Below are 15,363 nucleotides of genomic sequence, written 5' to 3'. Positions count from 1 at the left end.
TTTTTAATTGGTAACCTAATTTGTGTATTACATAAAATAAAATAATTTTCATCTTCAACAAACACAAATATTTTAAATGACTATTTCTAATATATAATTACATTATGATTAAAATATATATATATATAAAAAACATGCACTAACAATATAAAGTTTGTTTCGTAACAATGTTAATTTTTTTTAATTAATTGACCGCGTAAAGAAAATTACATTGACAACGCAAATTTATTAAGCTCTCTTAAAAAAGTAATAAATAAATATAGTTAAAATAAAACTTGTATTACAATAAATTTTGTAATATTCACAGTGTCAGATGTTAATATATCTGCAAATATCTTTCTAGAGTTTTATATGTCAATATTATCAATTAAAGATTAGTATGTTAAAATCAAAATAACATATTGATACCTGTCAGTTTAGGACATAAGTTGTCATATTAAATTAACATTCAGAAATCGATTTGAAAAAAACGATTACTACATGAAAGATTACTGAATTTGATTTTAATATTTCAAACACTACTCACGCAATTTCCTTGTATTTTAAGACTCATTTGGAAGAGAAGGTAATACTTTAAATGTGAAATTGATGGTTTATTTATCCATCTATATAACATCTAATTCTAAGCTCTTTTGCTAAAAAAAAGCTTTTTTAAGCAAAATAATCCAATAATATAAAAGATTTCGTTTAAAATTAATTGCATACGATGAGTCCCATTACAATTTCAAAAGAAAAAAATATACAGCTTCTCGCCCTACTAAAAAACTATTCAAGGGAAAAGAAAATGAGAGAACAGGGAATTTTTTAATTAGAATGAGTGAGAAAACTTAGATATTTGTGTTTATAAAAATCCTTTTTTCTTCATCTTCTCTTTCATATTTCAAAAAAGTTCCTTCTTCTCTATCGTATCTTCCTCTATTCTAACAAAGGGTAAAAGACAATAATAAAAAAGGTTAATGAGAATAAAATAGCCGCAGCCTCATAAAGTACAAATTGTGAAGCTAAATATCAACAGCTTCTAAGAATGGAGTCGAGCTCACTCAAATCTTCACGTAGCTACAACTTGCAGAAGCTCAACATTTAGTTCAAATGTAGCTCCAGGCTGCAACATCATAAACAACTTTTAACAAGCACATCTTGTAGGCTAATCATTTTCATTAAATAAACACAGGACCTGTTTGGATATAGTCTGAAAGTGTTTTCAGAGGTTTTTTTTGCTGGATTTCGGATAGAGAAACTCTCAGAAATACTTCTGACCTTGTATCTAAAGACTCTGATAGATAAGTAAAATGGGACTACATAAACGACCATATCATCAGTAAAGTTTTCAATTAAGATTCAAGGTGAGCGTGACAAAATTGGCAATACAATTTTAACGACCATCCTACAAGCCACTTATCCATATATATATTTAGTTAAAGTTTGTTCAGATAGATATCTCCTGTATAACTTTTAGAAGAAGAAAAAACAATATTTTTTTATAAACAAATTTATAAAAGTTCTTTTTGTAATTTTTCTAGATGTATGAACTAATTTTAATTTATGCTGATAAAAAAAAAATAATAATAATTTATATTTTTTTTCTGTTCTTCCCCTCTGGAAATTTCAATAAGAAGTTGTCTAGAAACGTATATATTTGATTCACAAGAGAAGGTTGATTAAACAAGTAAGAAAACCATAAGAGAGAATTACCGGAATCTCGTTCATTCCCCTTTGTCCATACCCATTTTCAGGAGGAACAATAACAGTTCGCTGCAACCATTAAAAATAAGAACATAAAAGGAAGTATAACAACAGTTTTAGATGAATGAGTACAACAAAAGAGGAGCAGCATAGAATAATGATGTTAGAGTCACCTTTCCACCAACTCGCATTCCCTCCACTATTGTGTACATAGCAGGTGGAGGTTTGGGTGCTGCTTGAGCAGAGAATAAACCATTTGGATTGTCAACAAATTCACGTTTCCTTTCCTTTCCTGGGGGAGCTCCCACCCTGAATTCGTACGGCTTTAAGAGACCAAAACACGCAGGCATCAACACCACCAAATGGTACATTTTAGATGACTTCGCGGACAAAATTTAGAAAGAGAAACAGGTTATAAAACCTGAGCAATGATACGATTTCCCGCTAGGAGTTTAGATTCGCGACTGGATATAGCTGTGATTCCGCGATATAAGCAATCAAAGTGCACCTGTCAGTGAGAACTAGAAACGAAAAGTAAACAAGAAATAGAAAAAGCAAAACGAGATGTTGGGTTGGGACATGCAAAAGCTCACAAAGTGTACCTGAACGGTTGCTCCCTTTTCAGCTACTGGACCTTTGCCCTCAACCAAATCATAGTATTTCAATCCATCGGCTGAATTAAAGTTAGGATAAATTGAATTTGTTGTTGGGTAATTAAGTATAATTTGCGAAACAGATGGAGATTTAATTAAAAGAAGATTGAACTAACGAGTTGTGATGTAGTCCTCTTGGGGAACTGTCTTCTTGTTGCGTCTGGCCTCCGCCGGCGGAGAGAGCAAAAGGAAGGTGAAAGGCAACGATGAAATGAGAAGCGCCGTGGATCTTCTGGAACCAGAAAGTGAGAGTGGCATGGCGATTCGCGTGGACCTGATTCGCTTTGAATTTGAAAGCATTGCCCCTCCATAATCAATGCTCCAATGCGTTGAATTAGAAGCGCAAGCGCAAGGGGAACTCATTGCCAACACTCTTTCTCTCTCGCTCGTTCGCTCGCCAAATGCTTCACCACCTCTGGTTTTCTTTTAATATATTATCCTAGGAGATAAAATGACCAATTTGCCCTTTTCTCTATTTCTTATTTATCCATGATTAATTTACTTTGTTAATGTGTAGTGTAACATAAAGAGGGAAGAATCGTGCTTGTTTATCATCAATAACCATTGGGCATAATTGGACATACATACATACATACATATATGATATACATACATATCTTTATACACATATTTTGATATGCATCCAAATACATGGTGTGTGAGAAGTTTATAAACACTGCTACAGTATAACCAATACAATAACTAATTCTATTTAACCTATGTCAAACAAAGCCGTTACGTGATGATGCATTGATGCAGCCTCAGTTGGTGGCAGAAGATCTTGACACGTGTCACGGTCCAGTTAGAAGGTCCCGCTTATCATAGGTTTCGTTATCAACGCTGGTGACGATGGTGGCGGTCTGAGCAGCCATTTCTGTGTCTCTGGGTGGCGGCGGGTGCGGCGAATGTTCCGGTGTATGCTCTCCCGGGCTCCCACCTAACGTTCGAGTTTCGTGGCGTCCTTTTGACGCTTTCTTCTTCAGGGCATTCTTATGCCACTGTTTCAGCGCCCTCGACGTTTGGTCATCAAATATTGACTTCTTCATCGTCGATCCCATCTGCCACAAATTCAATCACCACACACGGTTACTTCTCCTTCCTCACTTTTTCATCTCTGTTACTTTGCTACAAAGGGAATAAACCATGACCAAAACCAAAACCAAAAACAACAGCTTTAATTTCATACTTTTTTTATAATTTCATCTTCTCTCGCTCTACATCTTTATTCTCTCTGTTAACTTAGATATTGAATGCCAACTTAATAAATGAACCAATATTGTAAAAACGAAATAAAGGAGAAAAATTGTGTGAAATTGAAAAAATTTAATTAAGCCAAAATAATAATATGATATGAAGGATGTAGTGAAGGCACCTGAGTAACGAGTGCGTAGAGTGGAAGTGTGACATAACTGCAAACGACTTGAGCTCCCAGCCTGCAAATTTGAAGTTAAATTATTGAATATGTGATGGGATCCTGTGCTGTAACCACTGCAATGGTATCTGGCTATATCAATTTCATATTGGCAATTCAAGATGTTTCATAAAGGAATATATTCCTCCTCTTGTATAAGGTAGTGTTAAGTGGAACTAGTCCTTGTACGCAGCACTGTCATAGGACAGGACTTACCCAAGAGCTACTCTGATGATCATGAGACGATCATCCTCGTAAAAGCAAGATGCCCAGCCGAATTCATACTGCACCAGAAGGAAGTGATTTAAGGTTTGTAGAATCAAATGCACAATGGTGAGAAGAAGAGAATTGGAATTATGGAGTGTTTATTACCCATGTCCACCAGAAGTATGTCAGCTCAAATGCATTCTGGAAATGTTAAACCAAGCGTCAAGTTGTGAGAAATTCTTCGAATATTCAGGATCTCAGATATGCATATACATTTGTTAAGATACTATACTGTTAAAAAAGGAATAGATAATGACAGAAATCTGTGAAAAAGTAAAGGGTGAGTACCTGAAAGAGGACATAATGGATGAGATAAAGAACTAACTGAGGCCATGCAAACCAAAAATACTTGTCAGAGACTTGCACAAGAGGGATCCCCTGCACTACAGCATGCCTTTCTTTTATGTCAAGTGCCATTCGAGTAATAATTGCTTGAAGTTTTGTTCCAACAGCAAGAATCACCTTCAAGTTAATCAATCATTAGTCTTGTTGTTTTTTCGTCTAAACTGAAATGAACACCATTGACAGTGAAGGTATGTCTGCTCACCACTAGAGGGAGAAAAGACACCCAAAAAGCAGCATGCCATCCTGAAAAGTAGTCACCAATTTCTTTCAGTAAGAATTTGAATGCAAAATAGGGAAGCCAATTGATAAGTAGGTGAGGGACAAACCATGGACATTCACAAGCAAGAATAACACTACTGATCCCCAAAGTATTGGACTGCCAAAAGCAGATGTGTTCATTAGAAGAAACCAAAGTTTAAAGGATTCATAAATAAAGTATCCTCCTGACATCATGACTCCACGAGGCTAAATTACTATAACAAAAAGAAAAACCAAAGTCTTGGCGAACTTTGTCAAATTTACCTGATTCCTACAACTACCTTAAAGTCATCTTCTAATGACCTCTTGATATATTTTTGAAAATCGAACTTACTTCCCGGTGCTAAATGGACCTGCAAAAATGAAGGCGGCATTATTAGTATAAATGAAAAAGAAAACAGTGCAGGCATAATACTGATGTTGCATGGTCAAAATTACTAACAGTCACAAATCCATGTCTCATGGTCAAGTAGTCAGCCCTGCGAACAGATCTGAAAAATTGTCGAAAGAAGCATACCTGAAAATTGATCAACGACATATTTTTGAAAGTGAATTAAAGCAAGACATGGACCGACTAATAAATTGTGATGTTAATATCACCCTTTTGTTCCTTATATATCTTGGTATTCTATGTTCTCGGGGGCTTTAGATGTATAAGAGCTATCTTGACTCCCTTTATGAGTTGCCAATCATATGTACCAAAATCTAAAATAAAAAGATGAACCAACCTCGATACCTGCTTTCCATATACCGATAATTGGTTCCGTAAATCAACTATGTTTAAAGAATACAGCTTCAATTACATCTCCCAAAGAATTACTCATAAAAGAATGAATACTCTAGGAGTGGACATAAAAACCTAGATATGAGGTATTTATGGTGATTCCTTCTGTAAATTTTAAAAATCTAGCATATGAAAAAGAGTTGTCAGTGATAAATGCTTACAAAATAGAAGGAAACTGGCGTTTTAGTCCAGAAACTGCTGTGATCCCTCACAAATGATGTCTCGTGAGTAAGTCTGAATCTTCTAGGATCTGAACATATATTACACAATTCAGAATGTTAAAATTATGAAGACTAGGTACTAATGAAACTTGAAGCTGCAATAAATTATTAATGATTCATTGCTTTGTACCATTCAAGGCATCTTCATCCACGACATGGTCCTCCTCCCATGCCTTCCACCCACGAATCTGTCAGAAGAAAAAAAGGCTTTACCATTCATATAATGAAAAACTGATTCCCCCATTAGTTTACATATTTTTTATTCCTTGAATGAATAAACATTTTTAGGCCTGAATCAATACCAACCTTTGCTCTTCCAAGGGTCATTGTTATGGCACTGTATATCACATGGAAGACAGCCAAGAAAAATATAAAAATGTGTAACTGATGCAACCCGTTCACTGATATAAGAGGCAGCTTCCCCTACACAACACCAACATTCAGTAGCATGAGCTTTTCACAAATCTGCCCAAAATGGGACAATTGCAACGACTCTGATGTGGAGCAATCCGAAACTTTATCACAAGTGGAAGTATTAAAATTGACAATTTTCTAGTAGTATATACTATAATAAAAAAAATGGGTTTTAAAGCATTTTACGTGATATATAAAGTTGCTTAAATTTGTTCAGGGTTTCAACTTCAAGATCTAAACATGCAACTGCTACTTGCAACTGAAGTTATCTCTCACATTGGTTTTATCTATCAAAAGAAAGATTGTCTTATCCTTTATTAAAACAAAGATCTCGAAGAGTTGGGTACCGGTTTACAACTGGGGCCTCCACCACCACCAGATAGAAATCTACGATCATATGATAAAATTCTGCGACGATGGCCACCTCCTTCAGCACTCTCGCCCCCCTCTCCCTCAGGTTCAACTTCATGTTCGGTTGCGGCACCCGCTCCGTGTTCGGTTGCGGCACCCGCTCCGTGTTCGGTTGCGGCACCCGCTCCGTGTTCGGTTGCGGGACCCCCTCCGTCACGTTGGTCAATGGGAAGACACGGTAGCATTGTGTGTGCATACTTTTGGGGAATACACACTTTAGAAATGTAGTTTTGACCAAACGTTAGAAGTAAGGAAATAAATCCCAGAACCATAAGCTCTGCATGGCAGCAAAGAAAGAGAAGAATTGATTACTACGTAGTGATGGATGGGGAGGAACAAAAGAAAGAAGAGAAACATTAGTATTCATGAGGTTGCTCACCGGCTTTAATCTTCTCAAGAGCTTCTAGCAAAGCATGTTTCTTTTTTTCTTCAAACATCTGAAACCAAAAAAAAGGAGATTGATTATGATCCATGATGGAGGAATCCGTGAACAAAAAAATATATACATTGATTGTTGTTAGGGTTATGGTAGTACCCTTGCGAATTTGTGTATGATTTTTTCCAAGAGTATAGAAATGAGGACGATAATTGCACAAACCGCGGCGACAGCCCATGTAGGCGTGAGATCTAGCTGTCTGGAGTCACCGCCTCCTCCTCCCGACATATTGAATTAAAGATTGAGAATGCGTTTGTGATGTGCAGAGTTCAAATTCAATTATTAGAGTTGAGAAGAAGGTGGGTGGGTGGCATGGTTGATCGTGTTCATGGAAATGTTTTGGTTCGTTGTTGTTGTTGCATGCATGCATGCTACATTCTAACAACTATCCTAAATGAATGGAGAGGAACAACTAACGCTTTCACTCTGGATTACACCCATATGTGCCATCCAATTTTATTCTTCTTCTAACTTCCTCCCCCACCTCTAGTTTTTTCATAATATATACCTACAAATTTCGATGTAAACATAATCATCTTTTTTCTTCATTTTTTTTTCATAGAACAAAATAAAAAACTGATGGAATTGACCAAAAAATATTTAACATTGCTTAATTACAATCTTAATAAATAATAATATTTTTACTCATTAATTAACTTTTAATTTAACATAATTACAAAACTTAAATACCTTAATAAATATTTTACTATTAATGAAGGAATGTGCAACAAATGTTAATTATAATGTATATTAACAGAGAGGGAAGAGGATTGCAATACCATGCTAGAAATACATTCCTAGTGTGAAATGTTCTTGTTTTCATGAGAGGACGGCTATTACCTTTAATCTAAAAAAAATTAAAATCCAAATTAAAAATAACTCCTTTAACTAAGTAAATTCCTACTTATATCTTTGTAACGAGTCCCTCTTTGTTTTATTGACTTATTTAAGTAAGTGCTTTTTAATTGAGGGGAAAAAATCCTAATAAAATAAAATAAAGTGTAATAATTAGCATAAATTGTGTTTTATAGAAATAAACACAAAAAGTAATAAGCTAAAACGTACTTATTTGAGGAATAAAGTGCTCTGCATATTCACCTTCGAATAGAAACTTGAAAAGCAATGATAGTGAAGAAATAAATTTGTACAGAAAAGGGTGGTGATCCATTAGTCTGTACAGATGGAAAGACGAAGGCTGAGTCATAGCTGGGAAAGAAGTCAAACGAGGGACATTTAAAAGCGCAAGATAACATGTTTGGAGAATTTCTTTTAAATTAAAAAAGGATAAGAAATAGTTGCAGTAAGAAATTAATGGTGAAGGAGTGAGGCAAAGGCAATCTAGGGGAACTTATTTTGCTGGGAGTAACCAGGAACAAACACAGGGAGCTGGCCACCTCTATGTGATCTACCTTGCTGAAAATCCCTTAATGTAGAATCTCTATCCGGAATACCAGTTACTGAACTGCTAACTCTTGTTCCCGTATTTGGCTGTTCATTCACAACGGGACTGCCAAAGAATATAGATCGACCAGTGTACAATAACTCTGTTCCAGAGATCTGGGAACTGCCAGGACCTCTTGATGAGGATGAGGACGACACAAAGCGTCCCGCAGCCTGATCCCAAAATACCGACGATCTTCTATTATCTGAAACAGCTAAGCTGTTGCTTCTCATTGGCACACGTGCCACATTTTCTTGAACTGGTTTCGTGTTCCCCCCATCACTTTCTTTAGCTGATGAAGGAGACTGGTTTCCCGATGGTTGTTGATACATGGGGTTGAAATGGTCTCTGTTCGAACTGGGCTGCATTGGTGAAGGAGTCATGTTTGAGACTTGTGGACTGCTGAAGTTGCTCATACTGTGATGACATGATGCATCCATATCATCCTTGCTCGCTTGGCTAGGAGCGTATGAGCTCTTCGAAGGAGATAACCTTGATGTCCCCGCTGTATCATATTTGTTATGAAATCCTTGATGATTGCTAATTGGGCTGCTTCTTCCACTCACATTGCTACTAGATAAATGATCCACGTCATATGCATGAGGTCGAGAACTGATTGGACGTAGCACAGACGATGATGCTCTAGCTTTAGCAGCTGCCTTAGTTGCCTCATTAGAATCCAATTTCGCAAGTTTCCATGCACTTATCCGCACAGGGCGCTGGTTCAACTTTTTCCCTTTGTCAGATAGTGGTTGTACTGCATCTGGATCAACAGTGGATGGAAGCCGTCCAGGCTCCAAATGTGGTATAATTTCATCCTGTTTATCCAAGACCAGATAGTTAATCGACGTAAAACAATAACTTAATTTATTTCAGAAACTAAGAGTAAGCATAGTAGCTGTTGTGACAGTTTTTATTGGCATGCTTTAAACAATGCACCACTCGTGTCTTCAACTGTTCACCTCTAACAGTTTTTTTATTGCTAACCACGGAAATGCAAAATAACTAAAAAACATAGAACATACTGTGCCAAAGTATAACGGCTTCCTCTATTAAAGTGTTATGGCATACTGTGTCTTGCAAATGCTTGTTCCACTCAACTCTCGTTTCCTAACTCTCACCATAATTGTCTGTATGTAATGTTCAAAAATGGGTGATGCATCTTTCAATGAAATTACTGGTCATATGGTTCATTTCAGGCAATTAGACAGAGATGGCAGTACCGGGTGATCCATAAAGATCCTTGGAGGTGTACACCAGGCACCTTTGTACTGCAAACTCATTCCAACGGAGCTTCTTCCACTCATTGCAGTGACAGCTGAACTAGTAGGAGATGATGGTAGACTCTGTTGTTCACCTCCATCAACTGAAGGACCAGGTGGTTCACTTAGAGTTCTCATGGCAACAACATACTCGTAAGTTGTGATACCCTGTAAAAGAAGATGTCAACTTCGAATATACACGTCAATAGGAGGAAAGTTTGTGAATATACCTTCCGTATCAGGATCATATGGAAAAAGAATAATTCTCCCAGAGGCACAGTTGCAAGGAATGAAACTGCTGTGCATATGGCCTGTTAAAGGTTTGAAAATTATGTAAAACATAGCAATTCAAAGTTTATTGAAGTAAAAATTATGAGGAAGAAAATCTTGGTTTTATCATTTGGGAACAATTAACCGCTCAACTAGTTAATGGTGTTCAAAGCTTGGATAATGATGAGTACTTGCAGTTTATGTCGAATAACTCTCAGCAAACTCAACTGATAAATTTTCAAATCAGGAATACTAAACAACAGAAGAACAAATTATTTAAAATAAAGATTTTCAGTTGAATGTTTTATATCAAGAAACACATATCAATAGAGAATTCAAAATGCATAATTTGACATTTATGCCAAATAAGGGCTCCCATCAGTAGACAGAATCCAGGGTTTTAAGTTACACAAGACATGCGTCAATAGAAGTTGCACATGAAAACCTATATTGAAAGCCCGTACAAGGCCCATTATGCACCATTACTTCAAATAAAACTCATGAGAAATACAAAAGTAGCATTTATCAGGTAAAGTTTATTTCAGTCTATCCTTTAAAAAAACAGAGAATTAAAAAAAAGAGAGCAAAGGTACCACTATAGTAGCAAATGGGACCCTGGAGAATCCAGCTCCAAGTTTTTCAGCTATCTGATGCTCTGTACCTTTTTTATCAACAAAGCATCTGACAAGCACTGCAATCCCAACTCCACATTCAACAATAAGCTGCGACACGTGTGAACATTAAGTAAGAAAAAACAAATTCTAATCTGGAAGGTTTTTCTATGTAAAACGGACAAAAGGGGGGAGAACAAGATTCAAGATGAGCATCTTTATGCAACTTACCCAAACAACGCTCACTGCCATAAGACACACAAACGTGATGTAATTCTTCTTTCCAACACAATTGTTCAACCACTGAATAAAAGAAAGGAAGTAGACGGTAATGAATATTTGAAGAACCTAAGGGTTAAAGAAGAAAAGTAAGCAAGTTAAGACAAGTGCATGGCTGCTCACATCTCAAGTCCCAAACATATATAAGCTATAGTAAACTTCTAGATAATTCTATTGTCAAAATCCACAGGCAATATAACATTTAAGAAAATAACTGTCACTGGAGACGATCAAACAAGCAATAACTCTCAATGGACGGAAGAGGGGGGAAATTAGTTCTGGAAGGAACACTAAGAAGTGTAAAACTGAGAATTTAAAAGGTTGACCTGTTCTCTTTCTTTTATCATCATTATTTTATCGGTATGACAGCAGACCTATACCTCAGACAGGATACTACAAAATTGAGTATTTAAAATACCCAATAACTGACTTAGGGTGGGATTAAAAACCCAGCTTACCCGACAATGATGATCAAATCCATCAACACATTTGTCACAACTTCGACAATGCTTACTAAACTTCCGCACCTGCAAAATATAACTGAAAATATGTAAATATATAATGGTTTGTCAATATTATGGTGAGACATGTAAAGGAGAGAAAACTCTACAACTAGACATTTTAAAATATAAAAACGAGAAACAAAGTGAAGCCAAGGTGCTATTTTATAGTTATTTATGGAAACAAAAAAACTAAAACAGAAAATGTTCTCAGATCAAAGAGACACTGATTTACTGTTGATCGAAAAGGGCTTTAGTTTTTTTTGAATAAATATGAAGCATCATGAAAGTGACATATATATATATGTATATATATACATATACATATATATACACATATATACACACACACACACATATAGATATATATATATATATATAAAACAGAAGATTTTTCTGTTTTGTCTATAGTCATAGCAGTTTTGGGAAGTAAAATTTGGATTCATCTGCTTAGATTTCCATTGCATTCTAGGAGACCATGTTACAAATTTCTTTCCTTATTTTCTCTTCATTACTCGCTTTTCTCCATTTGACTTTATTTGAAGCAGTATGGAAAAACCGAATAATATTTTTTCAAAAAGCTTGTGTCAACCTCAGCATTGCACAAAGTGCAGAACAAAGCATCCTCTTCTCCAGATTGCTGCTGTGGAATGATATCTTCATTACTGCGGCAGTCTTCTCTAACAAGAAAACCACAGAAGAAACACCCAACTTTCGAGCACCAATTTGAATTGTGCCGATCAGACATTCCTTCACCCTTTAGTCCTATCTTGCTGGGTTCTGCAATAGGAGATGCAAATCCTAAATAAACTATCAAATTACACTGAAATTTCTATCAAAGGAATATGAAATCATCAATTGCTACCAACATATCCCAATATATTCCCAACAAGTATTGTTGTCAAATCAATTAAGATAATAAATTCATGACAATCTGTCTGTACATGGCATATAGGAGGTAACAAACAAAGTGACTACATATTCATCATTTCAAAGAACAAGTAAAAATCTAAATGAGCTGTTCTACCAAACCTACAAAAATACTTGAAAAATCTGTTTCAACTGATTTAGGATCTGTGTGCAGACATTAACAAGTAACAACACAGTCCAAAAATGTCACTGCTGTATAATTAAATTCAGAGCAGTTCTTTCATTTTGGTGGTCTACCACTGCTTGATAAAACCAGAAATATACTAAATTACTGAGAACCCGCTTATGTCAGATCATGATTTGAATCTTGTTGAAAAAAGATAGAACAACACAGATAGGATGAATTGCATGAGTTGAATTATTATACAACAGAAAATATATTTATGACAACAGTCATAAATACAAGGAAAATTACAAAACAATTACAAGAATATACAATTGCTCTATTAACACACTTGAATAATGTATAATCTGCCCTATTCCTATACATTATTTCTAACAAATCTGATCCCAAGAATAAACCGAAAATCAATAGATGCTAGTAGCATTCAAAGTCCAACCTGCTAACTCTTCATCATGTTTTGATCTATTCTTGGATGACTTGTCACAGTCAACCGTTACACCCTGATCAGCAGGATCAATGGCAGTGCATCGAACATAAAGAAAGAACACAGAGAGAGCCTGCATTCAACATTTAAATACAAGTTGATGAAGGAATATTGAACACCCTATTTTAGAATGAATCTCCTTATAAAACACACAAAAGTGAGGGGAGAGCGCAGAAAAATTAGTGAATTGCTTACCAATAAAGAGTAAACACCAATAGCCACATATTCATAGACGTCCTTTCCAAGAAAAGGGGCAAAGAAGGCATAATATGCAATAGATAGTAAGAAAAATACTGTTATAGCCACGACCTGTTCATAAATCAGAAGCAGTCAGAAAAGTCTTAATGAGAATACACAATCCATCAATTCTAGAAAACACGAAACTCGAATAACACCAGGCAGTTCCAGCATTGTAAAAGCATTTAGGCACAAAATATGTTATCTAGTCCTTCAAAAATATTTCAAAACGTCACCTCTAGTCCCTTAAAAAATAATATGTTTTAGTCTCTGTAGTGTTAGTCCCTCATCAGGGAGGTGTTGCTCTTGAATAGTAAAGACTAAAAATTTATTAAATTTTTGGAAGACAAAAAGCCAACATTTTTGGGATGTGTTGCGGTTAAAGAGTAGCGACAAAAAGCTATTTCACCCAGGAAATCATGACACTAAAGAATATTCTGAAGGATCGTGGTCTGATATTTGGTGTCATTCCATCTAATTTATCTTTCTGCAGATGAGAATCATATGATAACACTAGGTTCATAAGCAGAAATGAAGAAGTAAAATAACACTAAAGTAATTGACTTGGTTTCTATACTGAGAAAAAAAAAAGATCTCTGGTAAACGGCTATTCGAGTGAAAAAACAGAATCCTCAAGAAAGTGAGAGAGAAAAGGCGCGGACACGATATATACGACAAAACGCATGAGATTCCGCATAAAACTAGAACATGAATTAACGGCGAAAAACAAAAAAAACACATAGAAAAAAAAGATGCGGTTGAGTGGGATAAAATGGGAAAGAGTCAAAGGAGGAAAGAGGTAAACGAGAAAGTGAAAGGGGTAGAAGAAGATGGAAAATTGGAGGAAAGTTGAAGGAGAGGCCCATGAGAAACCGAGAAAAAGCAAAGAGAAAAGAAAGTAGAAATGAATGAGATGATGTCATTGAAAATATAGTGTGGTGTGGAGTGAGTGTGTGAGAGTGAGAATGTACCTGAAAAGTGTGAAAAGGAAGCTCCCATCCATGACGCCGAGCCATGACCGAGTGAAAAGCCTCTCTAACGAACTACGAAATCCGAAGCATTTGCAGAGACAGAAGAGTCTGCCACACCCTTCAAACTTGTTCCCTAACCACGTAAAGTGAAAACCGATTTGGAATACCAGAAGGAAGAGTTCTATGAAAATTCTGAGTCTAGGGTTTGCCAAGTCAAATTCAAGGAGAAGAAGAGAAGAAAGAGAGAGAGAGAGAAAGGTAAGAGGTTGTTGGGTGATGTGAGAGTGCCAAGAGAGAAGCCAGAATAAAGTCACCACTCTCCCACTATTCTATTGCATTATTACAAATAAATAAATAAGTTATTGTTATCATTTATTCTTATACATATACATATATTAAAATTATACATAAAAAATATTATTTGTGTGACTAAAATTAATCACTTTTAATAAATCTCTTATATTTTTTAATCTTCAAAACTAAGGTAATTGTACATTAAAAAGTCAGTAGATGCAGTATAATAACCTGTGTGCATTAATTGCCAAAAAAATATAGGTTTCTTCTCTGTTATAATTATAATAATTAAATGTATATTTTTTATATTGTGGACTAATACTACATTGCCTTGTAATTAAATTTCAGTACCTTCTGTGATAATGATGCTATTTAATAATTAGTAAGTTATGAACGAACAACATATCAAAAATATATATTCCAACGCATAAATAATATAATTTTTGGGGAAAAAGTAAATTGTAAGATTTTTTTTATAGACATTCATTTTCTAATTATTCATTTATTTATTTCATTACCATCGTTAATGGTTTGTACACATAGAAACAAAGGTAAAAGTGACATTTCATTCAGAGATGTGATGAAATTACCATGTAAACACACAAAAATTTGTTTTCTTAAAAAAATCATTTTCAATGTAATTTAGTGGCACCAAACACCATGTTAGTGATTGCGAAACTAGTATAATTAGTTATAATTTATAAATGATTGTTCAAAAATATTTACAAATAGAAAAAATAAATATTTTTTTTCTATTGCTTCTCTCCTTGTGTTTTTAAATAAAATATTTACCTTCTACCCTAAATAAAATTATTTATTAATTTTTTAAATTAATATTAATTAATAGATTTTTTACTGATTCTCTCACTCTTTCTTTAATTCCTTCTTTTAAGGCAACAATATGAAAAGAGAGAAATCATACTCTAACACGTTTTCATATCAAAACTCACACATCAAATAAAATAACTTCTATTTTCAAATCGAAGAAGAAAAAAAAAAGTTGTTTAATCAATTAATGATTTTTTTTACATGTTATTCTGAAATTATTTTTATATTTTTATCATCGTGAAAATTAGA

At 34.9% G+C, this 15,363-nt stretch overlaps 3 protein-coding genes across 6 annotated transcripts; all 3 read right to left on the bottom strand.

Moving 5' to 3' along the window:
- Positions 1 to 785: 785 nt before the first annotated feature.
- Positions 786 to 2,752, bottom strand: LOC137820627 (peptidyl-prolyl cis-trans isomerase FKBP18, chloroplastic). Of its 3 annotated transcripts, none has more exons than XM_068624798.1 (6): positions 2,453 to 2,751; positions 2,286 to 2,356; positions 2,105 to 2,191; positions 1,857 to 2,006; positions 1,693 to 1,752; positions 786 to 1,102 (listed from the first exon to the last, which is right to left on the bottom strand). In XM_068624798.1, the coding sequence occupies exons 1-6, from the start codon at positions 2,697 to 2,699 to the stop codon at positions 1,049 to 1,051; spliced, it is 669 nt and encodes a 222-aa protein (XP_068480899.1). In that variant the 5' UTR covers positions 2,700 to 2,751; the 3' UTR covers positions 786 to 1,048. The 3 variants fall into 3 exon arrangements, with proteins under 3 accessions (XP_068480899.1, XP_068480900.1, XP_068480898.1); XM_068624799.1 differs by having other exon boundaries at positions 942 to 1,273; XM_068624797.1 differs by lacking the exon at positions 786 to 1,102 and adding an exon at positions 1,115 to 1,295 and having other exon boundaries at positions 2,453 to 2,752.
- A 152-nt stretch (positions 2,753 to 2,904) lies between these two features.
- On the bottom strand, positions 2,905 to 7,311 carry LOC137820624 (MLO-like protein 9). 2 transcript variants are annotated; one of them, XM_068624794.1, is made up of 15 exons: positions 6,983 to 7,311; positions 6,827 to 6,884; positions 6,384 to 6,724; positions 5,929 to 6,045; positions 5,753 to 5,810; positions 5,563 to 5,651; positions 5,060 to 5,134; positions 4,882 to 4,970; positions 4,686 to 4,735; positions 4,562 to 4,602; positions 4,303 to 4,476; positions 4,120 to 4,155; positions 3,964 to 4,031; positions 3,709 to 3,769; positions 2,905 to 3,394 (listed from the first exon to the last, which is right to left on the bottom strand). In XM_068624794.1, exons 1-15 carry the CDS (start codon positions 7,109 to 7,111, stop codon positions 3,128 to 3,130), a joined length of 1,653 nt encoding a protein of 550 aa, XP_068480895.1. In that variant the 5' UTR covers positions 7,112 to 7,311; the 3' UTR covers positions 2,905 to 3,127. The 2 variants fall into 2 exon arrangements, with proteins under 2 accessions (XP_068480895.1, XP_068480894.1); XM_068624793.1 differs by having other exon boundaries at positions 6,827 to 7,115.
- A 640-nt stretch (positions 7,312 to 7,951) lies between these two features.
- LOC137820623 (protein S-acyltransferase 21) lies at positions 7,952 to 14,359 on the bottom strand. Its single transcript, XM_068624791.1, has 10 exons — positions 13,993 to 14,359; positions 12,980 to 13,093; positions 12,737 to 12,857; positions 11,839 to 12,026; positions 11,205 to 11,273; positions 10,699 to 10,770; positions 10,450 to 10,578; positions 9,817 to 9,897; positions 9,548 to 9,754; positions 7,952 to 9,142 (listed from the first exon to the last, which is right to left on the bottom strand). Exons 1-10 carry the CDS (start codon positions 14,035 to 14,037, stop codon positions 8,222 to 8,224), a joined length of 1,947 nt encoding a protein of 648 aa, XP_068480892.1. The 5' UTR covers positions 14,038 to 14,359; the 3' UTR covers positions 7,952 to 8,221.
- Positions 14,360 to 15,363: the final 1,004 nt, after the last annotated feature.

The sequence above is a fragment of the Phaseolus vulgaris genome, chromosome 9 (assembly GCF_000499845.2).
Source record: "Phaseolus vulgaris cultivar G19833 chromosome 9, P. vulgaris v2.0, whole genome shotgun sequence".
Taxonomy (NCBI): domain Eukaryota; kingdom Viridiplantae; phylum Streptophyta; class Magnoliopsida; order Fabales; family Fabaceae; genus Phaseolus; species Phaseolus vulgaris.
This window is presented reverse-complemented; position numbering and strand designations above follow the sequence as displayed.

Excerpts from the sequence above, each read along its gene's own strand:
- LOC137820627 (XM_068624797.1), bottom strand. The coding sequence starts at position 2,699 with ATGAGTTCCCCTTGCGCTTGCGCTTCTAATTCAACGCATTGGAGCATT. Across the intron at positions 2,357-2,452 it reads AGAGGACTACATCACAACTC|CCGATGGATTGAAATACTAT; the intron begins GTTAGTTCAATC and ends ACTTTAATTCAG. Across the intron at positions 1,296-1,692 it reads GGGGAATGAACGAGATTCCG|TCCCATTTTACTTATCTATC; the intron begins GTAATTCTCTCT and ends TCGTTTATGTAG.
- LOC137820624 (XM_068624793.1), bottom strand. The coding sequence starts at position 7,061 with ATGGGCTGTCGCCGCGGTTTGTGCAATTATCGTCCTCATTTCTATACT. Across the intron at positions 6,725-6,826 it reads TCTTGAGAAGATTAAAGCCG|AGCTTATGGTTCTGGGATTT; the intron begins GTGAGCAACCTC and ends GCTGCCATGCAG. Across the intron at positions 4,736-4,881 it reads AAGGTAGTTGTAGGAATCAG|TCCAATACTTTGGGGATCAG; the intron begins GTAAATTTGACA and ends TGCTTTTGGCAG.
- LOC137820623 (XM_068624791.1), bottom strand. The coding sequence starts at position 14,037 with ATGGCTCGGCGTCATGGATGGGAGCTTCCTTTTCACACTTTTCAG. Across the intron at positions 10,771-11,204 it reads GATTTGATCATCATTGTCGG|TGGTTGAACAATTGTGTTGG; the intron begins GTAAGCTGGGTT and ends TCTTTTATTCAG. Across the intron at positions 9,755-9,816 it reads ATATGATCCTGATACGGAAG|GGTATCACAACTTACGAGTA; the intron begins GTATATTCACAA and ends CTTCTTTTACAG.